At 37.4% G+C, this 19429-nt stretch overlaps 1 protein-coding gene across 1 annotated transcript in view; it reads left to right on the top strand.

Moving 5' to 3' along the window:
* Positions 1-9758: 9758 nt before the first annotated feature.
* PGR (progesterone receptor) overlaps positions 9759-19429 on the top strand; it is a 52863-nt gene continuing 43192 nt past the window's right edge. The window contains exons 1-2 of the mRNA XM_072402888.1: positions 9759-11243; positions 18036-18184. Of these exons, the coding sequence (XP_072258989.1) occupies positions 10210-11243; positions 18036-18184 (1183 nt within the window). The 5' untranslated portion in view covers positions 9759-10209. The remainder of the gene's footprint in view (positions 11244-18035; positions 18185-19429) is intronic.

Here is a 19429-nt window from a genome sequence, read left to right as displayed (position 1 = left end):
CTTTAAACTTATGAAGGTTATTATTACAAAGGTTACAAATTATCTGTAACCATTAAGTACAAAGATAACAAGAGCAACTCGATATAAAAGTACAAATCTAGGAAGAGTTAGAGAGAATAATCGTGCATACCACTAAGAACTAGAGTATGTGTGTGAATAATTTTAGTGAAATGATAGGACACTTTTAATTTTTATTTGTTTAAATCTAAGAACTGAAATGTAATCTAATGGAGCTCACCAGTCCGTAAATATTTAGGCTATATTTTTAATGTCTCACATCGAGAAACCCAATGGATTTACAACCTAAAAACAATAAATCCAGTGACTCTCAATAAAGAGATGATTGGTAATTGTTTTACTGAGAATTATCCATATATATATTATTTATTACTATTATTATTATTACATATTATATATTCTTATTTGTATTATTAATATTATTATTATTAATATTATTAATAATAATAATTTTTTAGCACCAAAATAATATGCAGTGCTGTACAATAAATAAGGTTACATGCATATATATACATACTGTATACAGGTTTTTTAAAAAGTTTCAGAACTCCATATTTGTGCTGCAAACAGTAAGGCCAGGAGTAGTAGTAGTAACTGGTCGTGTATGAAAGTGTCATTTACTGTAGTCTAGTATTTAATCTGCTATGTTGGCTTGAGCTGCTAGATACCCTGTTTCTCCTATGATAAGGCCCTGTCCTATATTTTTTGAAATGCCAAAATATGCCCTAGGTCTTTTTTTCAGGGGGATGTCTTATTTTTCCATGAAGAAGACTACAGTACAAATTTATTGTTGAAAATCAATCATGTGCCATTCATTGTCCCCTTTCTGATCACTCTGTGCCATTCATTGTCCCCTTTCTTATCACTCATGTTCCATTGATTGTCCCCTTCTGATCACTGACTCGCCGGGTAACAGACTCGTTTAGGGCAGGGATCAGCAGCTTGCTTGTCTTTTGAAGTTACTTTCAGTTTCACTCTGCACTGCAGCCAGCATCGAGGAGTCACACAGAGGCACACAGTATCATGTATCGGAGGATGTCTTATTTGTGGGGGGTGCTTTATTTTAATTGTTTGAGCAAAAATCAGGGGGTGGCTTATTTGATGGGGATTCCTTATCATCGGGGAAACACGGTAAACTATCATGTGAGAATCTGGGTGATCTAGCACACCTGGAATTCTGTAGTTCAGCAGGGTAAGCTGGGTAGAGATAATAAGACTGCCTGTCATTTTCATTGAAACAGAGTTGTCATCAACAGGAAATTACAATTTTACATAATTTATAATAGGAGCAATGGATACTTTATAGCTTAAAAAAACAAATAGAACAAAACCTTTTTAATGGTATAAAGTACTTTATTTTGCTTTGTTGGTGACCATATAACTTTCCAATTAGTAAAATAGCAACAAACTTCTTCAGTGCCACCTCTCTTGACCACCTCTCTCCACCAGGCTCCTCCTCTGTGCATCCCCCTGCCCCTCCCCCCACAGTTCTCCATGCTGCAGCCACAGGCACTGATCTCCTATATTACAGGACTATTAGCTCTGCAATATATACAGGTAGTTCCGGAGGTAAGGAAATGCTGCCTGCTCTTCCCTGCTCCTTTGTATGCAGGACAGAGGCTTGATAGGGGGGAGGGGGCGGTCCGCATGAATTGCAGAAAAAAATCTTTTGCTGTTCTGCAAGCTCTTGTAACTCATTAATGAACAAGACTAACTCTGAAGTTGTTTCTTTTTGCATATCAAAGCACAGCTTGTTCCAGAAATTAATGAATGTCTAGGCTCCGTAAAGTTTGAGGATTTTTTACAGTAACTGACACCACGCTGCCTAACATTATGTTGAGACAAACATCTGTCCTAATTGCATTTAATAAAATAATGTACCTGTTCCGCCATACATACAAATTCAACTTAAGAACAAACCTACAGTCCCTATCTCGTATGTAACCCGGGGACTACCTGTATGTGAATGCCAATGGGTCATTCATAACCCAGAGCAATAAACAGTAGAAGATAGTGCCCCCTGCTGGGCAGGGACAATCTTAGTAAACCTGGGTAAATAGAGAACCCCAATGTACAGCATTCCAACTTTCTGAACCCTGTCCCATTCTGTCAACCGGGGCCCCAGGTAATTTCTTAGTTTTCCCCACACCCTAAAACTCGTCCTGTCATTGAGGACTACCTAGTAGGACATTCTACTTGCATTTTCCCTACACAAAAGCACAAGAGCATTTAACCCCTGCAATATGGAAGTAGCTCTACTGCAAGGGATTTTTTTTACTATTATTATTCCATCTTTCAGAAAATTAAGCTTTCTTCCCTTTTCAATTTTGTTCTTCCTTCAACCCGCCAACTAAAAACTGTGAAATATAAGACATCTCCACTGGCTGGAAAGCTGTAAATATACAGAAAGTTTAATCAAATGCAACATTTCAGGGCAAGCGGCTAAAAGGGAATTTGCAATCAATGACAGAAAAGAAAGATAAGATTTTTTGACATGTTATTACAAATCGGCTTTCATAGGGATGAGACTTGAACACTTTATATTTTAACTAACACAATAAAATAATACAAAGTAAAAAAAACTGAAAAATATTTCCAGGCCTGAACTAATGGAAAGATCGAAGTAGCCAAAGGCAATGTGATTACAGATGAGTGGTGGATGGCATTTTATTGTGTCATGTCTTCATGTCTTGGTTGTGTAAGTCATTGGGGAGAAACATAAAATATCCATACCATATGGGCACTCTTAGAGCTGATACAAGTAAAAAATGAATGAATAAACTGTGTTTCTGTTTTCCCCCTTATTACCAGGACCAATCTAATTAGTTCTAACTACTTTTGCACACTCTTCAGGTTTTATTTATTCTTTTGCTGCTTTTTTTAAATCATCATTTAAACCTTTGTAACTCATCCAAACATTTATTATAATGCACTTTAAACACTTTTATTTCATTTATAAATAACTTGCCATGCTTTGTGATAAAAACATCATTTAGGCATTATTAAAAATGAAACATTACAAAGTTGCATTCATACTTTTACATACACTGGCAGAATTTAGGAAATATTGGCCATTGTTTGGAAATATGACTGATCACGCTGCAAACCTTTCCATTATTTAGGGAGTGTCCTCAGACAAAGTAATTTATGATTAAATGATTGTTTGTGCATAATTGTAAACTTTTTAAATTATATTTATAACTGAAATTACCTAAATTGGTTTAATCAAAAATGTACATACCTTGAATGTTGGAGCTGATAAGATACATAAGAGTTGACACATATTGGTTCCATATAGGTGTGTACAGACCTGTAACTTATTTATTGTAATGTCAATGACTAGTGAATTAAAAAATTAACTGAAATCCATTCACAGCTGCACTGATTTTGTTGGATACCAAACCATAGGGAAAGCTAAAGAACTGTCAATGGTTTCGCAAAAAAAAGCTTGCTGATTTATCCAGTGTGGCAAAAGATATAAAAGTTATCCAGAGTTTTGAAAATGGCAGTCAGTAATGTTCAAACTCTGATAAAAAGTGCAAAAATTCCAGTAACACGGTCAGGTAGACCGACCAAGATTTTAGCTACAACTGCAAAGAGAAATCCACAGGCCACTTCAGCTGAAATGCAAACTTTGCAAACAAGTTGTGTTGTTCTTGCAAGATGCACAATACGGAAGCACTTGAACAAAAATGGGCTGCATGGTTCAGTTGCTAGAAACAATCCTGTACTGTGCTAACACCACAAACCAGCTTTCTTACAATATATCAATAGGAATACATACAAGCATCCAAAGGAATAGATCAAAATCTTATAGATTAATGAGACCAAAAATAAACTTTATGGACACAATCAGAAACGTTATGCTTGGAAAGGACGTACCCAGGCCTATGACGAAAAGTGCACATCCCTACTGTGAAACATGGAGGTGGATCTCTAATGTTCTGGGTAAATGTGAGCTTTGGCAGTAGAGGGGTGGGCTGACTTCCAATACATTTATAAAATTTGGCTTTTTGAATACATGCTTTGTGTGTTATTGCATTACTTTTTATTTTACAGAGGATTATCCAATTTTTCTGTGACTATTATGCAGCCAGACAGTTACAGTCAATTGTGCCGCCTGACCCTGTAAAAGCAATTGCATTAGAATTAGAGTGAAAAAGAACAGTAACAGTAACATAGAAAAATCCAAGAAAGGAATCCATTGTTCTTCGCCTTAAAATTCACTTCCTCCCGTAATACATACTGCTCAAACCACAGTTCTGGAAGACAGTTTGATAGATTTAGATGCTGTCAAGGTGTTCTGCCAGTGTACACAGGAGACGAGGACATTGTGACAATTACAGAATCAACCAACTTCCAAACATTGCAAGCAATTTATAAAATCAAAGTGTATGTTGTTGGGCAGGCAGAGAATTTTCCCTTCAAATCTGTTTGATGAGTGAGCAATTGCAAGAAATGTTTGCACAAATGCAGGATAAAAAGGTTATTGTGGTTGTCATTATAAGATGATTTAGTTAAGTTTTGAACTAAAAAGACAGTGACAAGCAACTAAAAAAGAAATTTTGGTAAGAAAAGCTAGAAATATATTTTTTCCTGTAGCTGCATTAAGTTCAATGTCCCTCTTGTTATTATTTAAAGTAACAATATTATCCAAACAATTGTTAAATATCTAAAGTCAAAATGTATTTGTTTCATTTTATAATAATTTAGGCTAGGTTTATTCTAGCTGTGAGGTTGCAGTTCGTTGACCATCTTAGACCAGGAACCGCTGCCTCTTGGGGATTCCACATGCTAATATTTTTATCCAGTATTTATATAGCGCCAACATTTAACACAGTGCTGTACAAAGTCCATAGTCATGTCACTAGTTGTCCCTCAGAGGGGCTCACAATCTAATGTCCCTACCATAGTCATATGTCTTTGATACAGTCTAAGGTCAATTTTTGGGGAAGCCAATTAACTTAACTGCATGTTTTTGGAATGTAGGAGGAAACCCACACACACACTCACAATCTGCAAACTCCATGCAGATAGTGTCTTGTCCGAGATTCGAACCTGGCGCTGTAAAGGCTAGAGTGCTAACCACTGAGCCACCATACTCTAATTCACCTTTCAGCACACTTGCAGAGCAAGGCAATTCAGAAAACATGTATTTGTATCCACTTTGGTGTGAAGACAACATTTTCAAGTAAGTGAGCTGCCTAACCATACAGGAATGCCTGTATTCTCATGATGCATGTGTGGCAATGGGTCCTTAGACATTTGTCAATGTAATTAGTGTTCAGTTTGGAAAATTCCTATTCTGTTGATGGGATTTTTCCATCATTTTCAGTCCATTGATGGTTTTCACTTGGACAAATGGAGAGTTGAATCTCCAGTGCTCTATCCATGCGGCTGTTTCAGAAAGATCAGCAATATTGGATTACAAAAAACAATGAACAAAAGTGAAAAAATAAATATGATAGTTTATAATAGTGATTAGTGAAAAGGCCACAGCTGAGACGTTGGTCCTGATTTATTAAAAGTTTTTTAAAGTTCTCCAAGGCTGGAGAGAATACACTTTCATCGGTGAAGCTGGGTGATGGAATAGATCTTGTGCAAGATTGAAAAAATTTGCTAACAAATAGCTAATGACTTTTAGGAAATTCATTCCAGGTTTGCTGGATTACCCAGCTTCACTGATAAAAGAATATCCTCTCCAGCCCTGGAGAACTTCAATAAATCAGGGCCATTCCGTCTCCTTCTTTAGCCCTACATCCTGATGACTTTTTTTGGTTTTTGCTTTAAAGTTCCCTCCCTTTCTGTTTTTGCAGTATATCACAGAATTCCATGAGTTGTTTGAATTTCACCTTTGACACAAGTATATTACCCCAGATTGAGCCACATGTGCGCACAACCATGATCTAAGTCCAGTTTAGGTAGAAGCCAAGTAACCTTCTCACTGCCCATATAATGTGGATAATATCTACTCACATACTATGCATTTGATATTCATAATAATTACAAATTCATTTCAGAATGTTCCTTTCTCTTGACATTTTATTACAGTACATGATCAAAGAACTTGGAAACAACAAACATAAAAAAAGTAGGTATACTTTAAGAAACAATAAAATGGGTTGTTTAACCTATTAACATAGATGTTAGACATGTCAGCAATAATATATTACCATAAAGGACATCACAAATTAATTCCTGGTATTCTGACGCTAAACATTTCCTAAAACCTGAATATAAAAATCTCAGTTTTGTAGACATAGAAAACTTTATCTCCATCTCCATGAATAATCTGGTAATTGCTCACTTTGAAAGATCAACAAATATCATTTGCCAATGTGATAGTAGCCAATGTCAACCAGATTGCCACATATGCCACAATTTTACTTTCAGAGGTTTAGGAGAAACAGAGCATTGTACATCGTCTCCAGACAATGGGACTATAAATTGGCCAAAACGGACAAATATCACATATTACTCTAAAAAAACTTGTTATTTGCAAATATTTTTAATAAAATATATACAAATCTGAATTGTGCATGTATTAAATAGCACAACAAAGGCAAAAGTATATACAGGTAGTCCTCGGGTTAAGGACATCCGACATACGGAAGACTCCTAGATACGAACGGGGCTTCCCTGCTCGCTCATGTGCAGGATGGGGGCTTGGAGGGGGGAGCGGGGGAGTTAGCATACCTCCTAGCTCGCTTTTCTGCAAGTTCTTGTAACTCTTTAATGACCAAGACAAACCATGCAGCTGTTTATTTTTGCATATCAAAGCTCAGCTTGCTTTAGAAATTATTGAATGTCTAGGCTTCATAAAGATGTTTTTTTGTTTTGTTTGTGATTAACTCACAGTGAGGATTTTATATAGTAAATGACACCACGCTGCCTAATAATATGTTGAGACAAACATCTGTCCCTATTGCATTTAATAAAATAATGTACCGACTTACATACAAATTCAACTTAAAAACAAACCTACAGTCCCTATTTTGTATGTAACCCGGGGACTACCTGTATATATGCATCAATAAACTCCATGTACATGGGTGGTGAGGAGAATTGAGGTCTTTTTTATACAAGTATTAGCTTAGTCTTTTAAACTTTTTAGGCAATTACCAACCAACGCATTTCACAGTATTAGAATTTCACTGTTTTGTTAGAGGATCACATTATAGATTTAGAAGTTTGATGGACCACTGGATCTTATATATTAAACTTCATATGGTGGACAAAGAGATCATGGAATAGGATGACAGACAAAGAGTGGGTTCAAAAAGGTGGCGCGAAGGCACAGCAAGCAAATGTCTCATTTAAAGGACAATGAAGGTGACATATGTATATATATATATAGTTTTAATGGCAGGGAATGCTGAGTCTGAATGGTCTCAGAATCCTATAAATGATATAAATGATGTCCCCTACAAGTATAAGCTGATTTCTGCTGCAAACCCACATATGCCAACCTGTAATAAAGACCTGAAATACTTTTCCAAAGACGGCGATCCTGCAGTTCAAATGAATGGGCTGCGCACATCACTTTCAAATATATCAATCAGCTACACTATTCAAGTAAATTGTGTTTTGATCACCATTTTATGTAAAATCTACTATAGTGAATAAAGCACTGATCACCATGTAAAAATATGACCAAAAAAATCAAGCTTCTTAAAAGTAGCATTTAGAATTTTTTAAGTGGTAAACACAAATCAGTATTTTTGACATGAACAACTGAAGTTGAGGAGTCTGCAGAAAGAGTTTTTTTACCCCTCTCTTTCATATACTTCAACATATAGTACATTGCTCTGGGTCTGCATAATTTGGGTGACCAGGGAGGTTTAATTTTTATGTACTTTAACATGTACTTTTTAGACATTAAGCACTCTGTCATTTGTATATCCCCCAATTGTAAAGAACTATAAATTAAGTGTAATAATAATAATAATAATAATAATAATACTGTTTTCAGTGAAAATTTAATTGTCAATCAGTTGGAATTCTGTCAACGCAAGACCACCAGCTGCTCCTGTCCATGCTCTGTCAATAACAGGAAGAGCATCATGATCATTATTCAGTTGGTTTTTTAGTCAATATCAGGAAGGGTCCTAGTATATAACTGAATATTATCCAATTCCATATATTTATTAAATCTACTAAACCAGAGTTTCTCAACCAGGCTTATTATTATTATTATTATTAGTAAACAGGATTTTTATAACGCCAAAATATTACGCATTGCTGTACATTAAATAGAGGTTGCAAATGACAGACGAATACAGACGGTGACACTGGAGGAGGAGAGGACCCTGCCCCCAAGAGCTTACAATCTAGGAGGTGGGGGGAGTAACACACAATAGGGTGGGAGATATGTACTGTGATGGGAAGTAGTCAGGGTCTCAAAAGACAAAAGTAGATGGGTAGACAAGTTTGAAAAAAATGGGATTTGTGCTCTTTTAAATGAGCAGAATGTAGAAGCAAGCCGAATAGGATAAGGAAGACCATTCCAGAGAGTCGGGGCAGCTCTTGAAAAGTCTTGGAGCTGTAGGTGTGATGAGGTTATGAGTGAGGAAGTCATTAGTAGGTTATTGGAGGAGTGAAGAGAGCAGCTAGGGGAGGGTAAGTTATTTTTTTATATCAGGTCAGAAAGGTAAGTGGGGACATAACTGTGTAGGGATTTGAAGGCAAAGCACAGGAGCTTAAATTTGATTCTAAGGTGAAATGGAAGCCAATGGAGAGAACTACAAAGAGATGCAGCAGAAGAAGAGCGGTGGGAAGGATGGATGAGTCTGGCTGCAGCATTCATAATAGATTGTAGAGGAGAGAGTCAGTTAGTGCAATACCAGAGAGGAGGAGGTTACAGTAGTCCAGACTAGAGATGATAAGAGCGTGTACAAGGAGTTTGGTGGTCTCAGGGGACAGGTAGGGGCGGATTTTGGAGATGTTGCGTAGGTGAAAGTGACAGGACCTGGAAATGTTCTGAATACTGGGAGGTAAATGAAGGGGCAGAATCAATGGTGACACCAAGACAACGTGCCTGAGAGGAAGGACTAGTGTTCTTCCAGAGGTTGCTAGAGTTCTTTCACCAATAAGTTGTTTGAGCCTCTCAGGTCAGTTTAAGTGACAACAATGTTCTATTTGGCTATGTGTAAGCATGACATTCTTCCCACTGGATGGCAATGTAAAAGGAATTCTTCCTACTGACACCACGCCAATGTACTGTAGCTTGTGGATATAGTAATTATAGCAGTGATTCCCTGAAGACCTGAAAGCTATTTCAAGGGTTTCCCATGTTAAAAGGTATAGAAAGGCTGCTAAAACTTTGCTTGGTGTATGTCCAAATCAAATAGTCCTGGAAATGATCTATGCAAACTGTCATCTTTTTGTCTTATTATTATTATTATTAAACAGGATTTATATAGCGCCAACATATTACGCAGCGCTTTACAATAAATAGGCCTGAGTCTGAGAATCCTAATGACATGTTGAGAATATATGCACACATAGAATGTGCTTTTTTTTTTTAAATACATGTGTCTATAAATAAATACAGGCAGGTTAGGTAAAATCTTTTATAAATGATAGTTCTTGGAATAGGAGAAGCATGGGCTCAGTTGATTTAAGATCACCAGCTGTTATAAGCATCGTTTTCCGCCAGGGGGCAGCAGGAAAGAAGTCCCATAGACTCCCACCTGCAGCCCGGGGTAAGGGGAACATTGCGATGGAAGTGGTGAAGTTTTATGGTTAATGGCATCGATGTGAAATCCTCGGATCTGCAATCTAGGAAGAGCTCTAAAAAAATCAGTATAAACGGAAGGCAGAGACATAAGGAGGCTGCAGCTACAACCAAGGCGCTGGAGAGCAGAAAACACAGAAAGCCTCAGATACAAGTAAGCAATACCGATCGGAAGCTGCACAGATATCGTCCGTAATTGGAATCAGGTTCTTTATGAGTTCCACACACAGGCTTCATTGCCAGGTTTAGAGAAGACCTACCGACCATCTGGGACTGTCAGGAAAAGTCAGTGCCAATCCATCCAAGGTAAGAGTTGACAAGGAAAGTCACTGTAGTGTTGGGATCTTCTAGCTTTGGATTTCCCATAAATACTGTATTTTCTGGATCAGTCATTTGTTGTTCGAATTCTTGAGGATTACAAAGCTCTGACTTGATGCTACCTATTACAGTTAGCCATGGAAGATGAGACCAAGCCATGTCTAGTAGACTCTAGGTGCTCAGAAATGGAAACCAACAATTACATGAGTGGCACAGACCAGGTGGACTTCCTGGAAGAGATGGAAGACCCTGAGGACATTTCATTGGACAGTTTGATGTATCAAAGAGCAGAAGATGAGGTCTCTTATCAGAAGAGGGGAGGAGGACCAGAATCCTCTGATAACAATGAGCTGGAGAAGGTCCTGGACTCCATCCTGGACACCTCAGCATCCAGTCACCTCCACCCATGGGCTGATTATGTCATTCCAGGGTTACAGGAAATCTCTGTAACATCTGCAACCTTGACCAAGACCCTTAGTGACCCCACAGCTGGTAAGGAGGAGGCTGGAGTTTGGACTGGGGCCACAGCAGCTGAAAATAAGAGCATTTCTTCTTTATTGCCTAAAGAACAGGCCACCCTGGAGTATATTAGAGAGGATCATTTGGAAGGGAAGGGTGGAAGCCATGGATTATTGACTTCTGGACATACAACTATGCCACCGGATGGAAACCTAAGCAGTATGCCCCTATTACCTGGAAGTGCGGTATACCTGTCTAGACACATTGAGGACAATGCTACCAGTGACCAGACAGCTTCACCTCCAAGTTCATCCCAGCATTTATCCCAATACCCGTGTCAAAGTTCCTGCTCACACCATGAGGGGAAAGTCAAACAGGAAAATTCTGGGGTCTCCTTGTTGAAACCTTCAAAACAAAGTGCCATCTACCCAGATTATGGAGTACCATCATCCAGTCCTCCAACACTAGGTGCTGACCATCCTCTGGAATATATTTGCAAAACTGAGTCTTCAGCATCATATAAAAACTTCCCATCTAATCTAGGTAAATCATCTGATAATACCATTTATATGTTACCCACTTCTTCCACCACTTCTCAAAACCCCTACCAACCCCTGAGCCTTAATGGCCACCAACAGATTGCCTATGAATCAGGAACTGTGAAAGATGGCTTTGTACCCCAGATTCATCTACCCTATGTTCAATATTCCAGGTAAGTGCAAATTTCTCTTTGACTACCTATCACAAATTGATATCATCAATACAGCTCTTCTGTGTAAATTTATTTAAAATAATTTGATATCTCTTTTGAGTAGACAAAGATACAGGTACAAAATGAGTACATTTGGAGAAATCTTCTCTACTGACATTTTGCGATCATGTAAGTCAGATTGTACAAATTTTAGGATTTATTGGCTCAGCCAATAAATTGGAGACATACTAAGGCAGTGTTTCTTAACCAGGGGTGCTGTGGAAAACTAAAGTTCCACCAGAGGTTGCTAAGGGGTCTTTGAGCAGTTTGTGACAGTCAGTTTAACTAATACCAACGACCATTTTGGCTATTTGTAAGTGTAGCAGCCTTCGCAATGGCCAGCAATTTGGAAGGCATGCTAATGGCAATCAAACTATTATACTGGAATCTGTGGATATAGTAATTATACCAGAGGGTTCCCTGTAGACCTGAAAGCTATTTGAAGGGGTTCCTCTAAGTCAAAGAGATTGAGAAACATTGGATTTAGGATTAGAGACACCCCGTTTGTTGGTTTCTTGGCATCCAAAAAAAAGTCACTGCAGTTTGGCAGTATTACCAGTGTAACATCAGTTTGTATGTGATCATCTTAACTAGATCAACCAGTTGCATTTTATTGTTCTAACAACTGATCAAAGATTGTGATTGGCCTTTAGACCACAATGTTTGTCAATGTTTTCTCCAGTTCTAAATATAGTAAGTGCGAAAGATTAGTTTTGGATTATTACACCACAATGTAAACTATATGCATTGTGTAGAAAAAGTCCAAAAACTTTACCTTCTCCGTTGGTTAATATACCCCTGAGTGTGGAAAAATAAGTTAATATGTGGCTTCAATATTGGAGTTTGTTCAAGTAAAAGTCCTTTACTGATTTTTATCACTATGAAATGACAGTAATCACCTCCTATAATGGAGGCTTAATGCCCCCCAAACCTTTTCTGTGACCATGGTTGTAAGCAAGTATACCATAAAGAGTTATTGATGGGTAAAGGTGACGTGGATCTACTCCTAGCAGACCCGTATCCGAAACTGGACCTTTTACTGAAAGCTTATTAAGCTGCCATTGCTGACCTGGTCCTAAAAAAAACAGCCTTCCTGGTTGGTGTTTTAATCTTCTGCATTTAATACCAAAATTAGGATGCAGCTCAGATGTTCAGTTATTTGCTGCACATGCTATACAGGTATCTCCATGCTTGTTTCAGGTATGTGATTGACTATACAGCTATTAGCCTTACATCCAGGCAATTGGCATTTTTTGAATGCAACATACATTATATCTCAGTGGTAGACCCATTTTAGGTGTTTCAGTTTCTAATAGTATGCTGAAGGGCTACAACCCCTTTAAGGTGTCACCTTGCTTTAGAGGGATCTCATTTTACCTCCTGTTGGGTCTCAGGAAATTAGGAGAAATCTATAGATGAGACATAGACAGGAAAATGTTTTTCCCAGCTAGCTAAGGTTCGGTTTTTTTTTTTTGGGAGTTGCTGGCATGGACTCCAAATTTTTGATTTTATTCTTCCTACATCGTCTGTTGGTTTGTACCTCGTCACTATCTCAAAGCCAGTACAAGCGTCCTTTAATTCTAAATATACATGGTTCCTGTGAATAATGACATTGAGCTGAAAGCTGTGCTGAGAGATATAAAAGGGCTGCCACTGTTAACCACCATTTTAAAAATTCTTTATTTCTGTCTCGGGTTTTAATGCTGAGCACTGGAGCTGCAAAGATCATGTTCCAAGCAAATTCAGGACTGATTCACATACTTGTGTTGAATCATGAAGTTATGAACATTGAAACTGATTTATATAAGCTCTGCAAGACTGGAGAAGATAGATGATTATGAGGGAATCTGGGTGATCCAGGATTAAAAACAGTTGCCAAATATTAGCAAATGTTTGTTAAGAAATCCATTAAGGTTCTCCCATAAAAGTCTATATTCTCCAGTCTTGGAGATCTTTAATAAATCTGGCCGATGGAGTAAAGTTAGTTATTGTATAAATTAAAAAAAAATAAAGTAAAAAAAAAAGGAAGTGCTGCACCTTTTTTTTTAAGTGAGACATTGGACTTGATTTATTAAAGTTCTACAAGGCTGGAGAGAATACATTTTTATTAGTGAAGCTGGGTGATCCAACGAACCTGGAACGGATCTGGTCCAGGATTGAAAACACTGCTAAAAAATAGCAAAGTACTTTTAAGAAATCCAGTTTTGCTGGATCACCCAGGTTTACTGATAAAAGTGTATCCTCTTGAGGCTTGTAGAGCTTTAATAAATCATGCTAATTGATTCAGTATAAATGGCTTTATTTAGCAGAAGTAATGGTAAGAGATGCACAGATGTCTTTGAGTTGAGTTTTGTAAGTTTGTAATATTGGCTGCATATTTCCTTTGTGCGCAATTCCTCTTATCACAAACACTATTTCCTTTTAGCTAATTGCCCTGATAGTCAAAAAAGGTCTCTATAAACTAACTGGCCCACTTGAGACAGTCATGTGTTGCCCCAAGTACCATCTTTTCTTTGTTTTGGACTGCAGAATTGCAAGAACCATCTGCTGCTTGGTGATGTGGACACCTTCCATTGGCCTTCTCGTGGAGACCTTTATTGGTCCTGTGGTGCTGTTATGAAGTCCTAATAAGTCCTGGAAAGATCAGTCAGATAAATCAAAAATAGCTTAGGAATAATTTTTTTCTTTTGTTAATAGTTGAGGGTTGGAGTTTTTAAAGGGTGCTTTCTATTTCGTCATTAGATGGGCTTTGGAGGTTTAGTACTTGCAATATTTGATATTTTTTTGATTTGTTTAAATTTTGAGGGAATTAATCCTTTAAATGGTCATAATGGAAGCCAATAAATACTGTAAAGTATGTAGATTGGTATATGTAGCTCCCAAAGATATCATGGTGAACAATAGGGTTCTCATTTAAAGATCCAGTTCTTCTTATAGGTAGTCCCACCTCTGTGGTCTTTGACATTCTAGGACAGTAACTAAAATTGCAGTATACCAACCACTGTCAATGCAGTACAACATGGGCTCTTAGACCCTTTTTAACTTAAATTATATGGTGAATGTTACTGACATTCATATTTTTTGACAACCACAATGTGCCTCATACTGTTGCATGGTTTGCTTTACAGTTTTATCCTCATGGATTATTTACATTGAGTGGATCAGCCTTTCTTGACTTTATAACATAGGGGAACCCTTGAAAATAACTCTCAGGTCTTCAGGGAACTCCCATATAATAAATATACCCTTAGCCCACAGTATATTAGCATATCAGCCAGTGGGAAGAATGTCTCTTTCATTTCTGGCCATTGGGAAGAATGGTACTCTTTCAGATAAATGAAAAAGATCATTGGTGTCAGTTGACCTGAGAGGCACAAATTGCTCATTGCTCAAAGAACCCCTAGCAACATCTGGAGGAATCACTGGAGTCTGACATTATCTGCCTGTCTCATATCGTAGTTACCTCCATGTTACTGATAGCATGTATTTGCCTTAGTAATCTCTTTTTGGGATTGAGCAATCTGGCAGACTTTACAGTGAAGAATCCCTTCCATATCCAGAGAATAAATTTCTTGTCCTCCAGACACAAAGAGTGCCCTCTTGATCTTTCTAATGATCTCAAAGTGAATAATGTGGAAGAGAGTTCTCTATATGGACCATTTATATAATTATACAGGGTGATCATATCCCCCCTATATGTCTCTTTTCAAGGGAGAATAGATTCAGTTACGCTAATCTCTCTTTATAACTCCACCATTCCTTTTATTATTATTATTATTATTATTATTATAGTTTAGTTGCCCTTCTCTGCACTCTCTTTAGTTCCAGAAAAGCGTAAAGTCAATTTGGCTGTTAGGAATATATTTACCGGACGTATACAAATCACAGGAGCCAAATTAGAATTTCCTTATAAAAAATATAAACCAACAAAGTTTAAATTGAACAATTACACTATCACATTCACATTGAACCTCCATCCACTGATGGCTGAAAACCTTTTAAAATCTTTTTATTTACTCTTCTTATTTTTTCTTTCTTCAACAAAGTTCTTAAGAAATCCTGGCATCTCCTTTACTTCTATCTGAAGTACACAGCAGGAAACATTCCCACTGCTGTCAGCTATTGAATCCTGTTGCTAATGAATAAATAATGAGAAGTGTTGATATTGACTGATGGTTCTTAGTGAGTTGCTGTGTAACACTCTGCAATGGGTGATGACAAGTCTCATACGGGAAGCTATCCTGGCATCTACTGCTCCAGGTAAATTGGAGATGATGAGGAAACTTTATAAAAAATGCAATAAAAATATTGAGAATATTAGTGAACATTAAGACCATGTTGTGAATTTACTTTTCCGACCTTGTGGGTTAATTACAAAGATCTGAAATACGTTATTGTAGTGTTTCTCAACACCAGTGTTTTGTAAACCTTGGACTCCTCCAGAAGTTGCAGTAAATAATTTATGCCTCCCAGGTCAGTTACCACTGATACATTGGCGCTGATTTATTAAAGCTCTCCAAGGTTGGAGTGATCACATTTTCAGCAGTGAAGCTGGGTGATCCAGAAAATCTGGAATTGATTTATTGTTAGCAAATATTTTAAATCTTGGGCCAGATCAATTCCAGGTTTACTGAATCACCCAGCTTCACTGCTGATAGTGTATCCTTTCCAGCCTTCGAGAGCTTTAATCAATCAGATCCATTGCATCTAGTGGCAGAATGACCTGGCTTGATATCACTGCATGAAAATGAAAGCTTGCAAAGCTACAGCTGTAATTCTTTAGTACATTGTGTAATGTATATTTCACATCACACGTCTTTTTAGCTATCTGTAAGAGTAGCATTCTTTTTACTGCCTACCAATGTAAGAGATATTCTTTCCATTAACCATCAGGCTAGTGTGCCATGTACTGGGCATATCATAACTATTGGCAGGATTTCCCTGAGACCTGAAAGTTATTTCAAGGGTTCCCCTATGGTAAAAAGGTTGAGAAAGACTGCTATTGTCACCAAAATTGTCGTGGTAGGGGCGACTGATAGGGCAATCTACACATGCTTGTTCTTCCTTAAAAAATAGTCTTTCTGCAAAAAAAGGTAAAGTTTTTGTAGACTTGTAGGGTCCCAAGATTAACATGCAAATTTTCCTATAAATTGAATTACAGTAAATGCCGTTACCGCAAACCCTCTTAACCCCCTTCCCACTCAGAAATGTGCGTGTCAATACTATGACCAGACGGGGTTTGAAATTGTCCCAAAATGATGAATGATGAATGCCTTAATGCTTAACTCGAAATGCTGAAACTTTTGCAAGAATGAATTCTGTCCACTTTGCTTTTTACTTCTGTTCATATCCACTCTTCCTTTTTAAGGTAACCAAAATTATTTTGACATAAAATAGACATTAGGAACTTCGCTTATGCTGATTGTTTTATGCTGTACTATCAGTAAACATAAAATATTAGAATGGTGGGCAGAGACACAACATCTAATAGAGTCTGTGGCCCTGATTTAATAAAGCTCTCCAAGGTAATCCAGGAAACCTGGAATGGATCTGGTCCAAGATTGAAAACATTTGCTAACAAATAGCTAATGACTTTTAGGAAATCCATTCCAAGTTTGCTAGATCACCCAGCTTCACTGATAAAAGTGTATCCTCTGCAGCCTTGGAGAGCTTTAATAAAACAGGCCTTCAAGATTGCGTGAAAAAGGTCAAATAATAAACTGGTTGTTCTCAGTAAAATATACGTCACACAATGTACTAAAGAAATGAAGCCTTAGCTTTGGAAGCTTTAGTTTTCATGCAGAGATATAAAGCCAGGTCATTCTGTCACTTGATACAATGTAGTTCCAAGTATTGTTCTGGGTTACTAGCCTGAGATAATAATCGCTGTGGAGAACACAAGGACCTAGGATAACAGCACTCAGAATTGCTCGGATTTACACAGTAACCCAGTAAAGAATAAGCACAGGCAAGCAATAAGAGATCTGTATTCTCTCCTGCTTGGGAGGAGAAATATAAAAAAACTCATTTGCAGCATTATTGGGTTTTACAACCAAAAAATGGACATAACCAAATATAGATTTAGCACTAATTATGGAATGTATCACACATTTTTCAAGTTACAAATATAATTTATTATAAAATTTAAAGATATGTTACCTGGTACAGAAAGATTAGCCATACATCCAATCTCACACATTGTCCAACGCGTTTCGCAACATAAGCTTCCTCGGGACTGATGAAAACGCCTATTTCTTTCTAATACTTGGCAGGTATGATTTAACTGTTTGAAAAGAAAGTATATTGTGCAGTTTGTAAAAACATGGGATATGTATTTGTAAAACATTTTTTGTTGTTAATATAGTTCAGATATGACACCAGGCCTCATCAGTCCTGAAGAAGCGTATGTTGCGAAACATGTCAAACACAGGATGTGTAACTAAAGTTTCCATACCTGACTGTTAAAATAATAGGATGCTTGGATCAAAGCTCCACTACATTTGACGAACTATAAAGTTTCACGGTACACATATGCATTGCTGCCCATCACAGGTGTTGTGACACTTGAGTAGCATCTAAACTTTGAATTTCATTGACAGTGCCTCTTTCCACCCCCAGGACGTTGGGGTTATGTTATGCATTTAGTTTACATTCAAATTATTCCCAAGAGTTTTTCTTTTAACATATGGTTGTATTTTATCTGTGACTTGTACTTTATGAAATATTTTGTTTTACGTCTTTATCTGTTTACAGGCCTGATGACCCAGACCAAGGTTCTCAGTTTAATTTTGATGTTTTGCCCCAGAAGATCTGTTTAATCTGCAGTGATGAAGCCTCTGGCTGCCACTATGGAGTCCTCACCTGCGGAAGCTGTAAAGTCTTCTTTAAGAGAGCCATAGAGGGTGAGAATTTTACGTATTTTAAGTATTGTATTAAAGTTTTAGGTATTGTACTAAAAAGCAAAACCTGATTATCATTTTAGTGTGGGTTCAACACAATTGCACAATCCTTGTTCCATAGACAATATGAATTTTATTTATTAGGGACTACATAATAAGTGATTACAAGTTTCTAATATCTGAGTCCAGAGATAATGGTCATGTGATCCAGTTAAATGATCTGATTGGCAGTTACATACAATAGTTACATAGTAACCAATATCTGAGTCCGGATATATTGGTCATGTGATCCAGGTATATTATCTGATTGGTAGGTGTTTGTAAATAGATATTTAGACGTTTTGTTAATGTAGATCCTACGTAAAAAATTTAATTTTAGCAGAACACTTGACTTCACCCACTGAGCTTTGTAAAGTAAGTGCATTAAATTTGACATTAGCTTTGTTATTTGGTATGTCCAAAGCATGTCAGTGTCATGCTGATATTTCCTATGGTAAAGCAGAAATGGAAACCTGGTGACACAGTTTATAGGGTGATATTGAACTGAGACTCATTGCATTAAATGGGTTGATTAGATAAATTAAGGAACTTTAAAAGAAGACTTAATGTCTGTTATTTCTAAATCAAATACCTAAAACCAGGATGCCCTGCAAAGAAGAACTGAAATGTGTAGGAGAATCACCCATCAAAAATCTTTAAAAACTTTAGGGAAAGTTATTCACCGAATGCACCTAGTGGTCCGGTCTGCTGGCCCTTACATCACTGGGTCCTGTAATACCTCAGGGGTCTACGGGAGTAACCACGGAGTGCAGAAAGAGACTGGGAGAGTAACACACCTAAAGCAAAGGTTTCTGAATATTTCTCCAAAGTTGTTTTGTCTTTCTCGAGAAAGCAGCAGGCAGGGTGAGTACATAAGATCTTCTTTGCAGCTTGATTTAGGGAATTGGTGACAAAGTTATGTCAAGAATGTGCACAGTAAGAAAGGAGATGTTATGCAGAAATCAGAAGGCTTGTAGAGTGAGAAAGATGCCAAGAATAACTTTCAGGGTACAAGAGAAGTGGTAGTATGAAGTATTCATGTAGACAAAATAACAAATCCTGAGGGTTAAATTTGGACTATAGAGCAATACGGGTAGTAGTGTACAGTGACTGCAAATATAAAATAGGAACAGATAGTGGAGAGTACACCCAACATACAGGACAAGAGAAGTGTTACTGTGCAGAGTCATTACATACAGAATAGGAACA

Source organism: Pyxicephalus adspersus, chromosome 1, assembly GCF_032062135.1.
Source record: "Pyxicephalus adspersus chromosome 1, UCB_Pads_2.0, whole genome shotgun sequence".
NCBI lineage: Eukaryota > Metazoa > Chordata > Amphibia > Anura > Pyxicephalidae > Pyxicephalus > Pyxicephalus adspersus.
The sequence above is the reverse complement of the archived record's forward strand: the minus strand, read 5'-3'. Positions and strand labels throughout refer to the sequence as shown.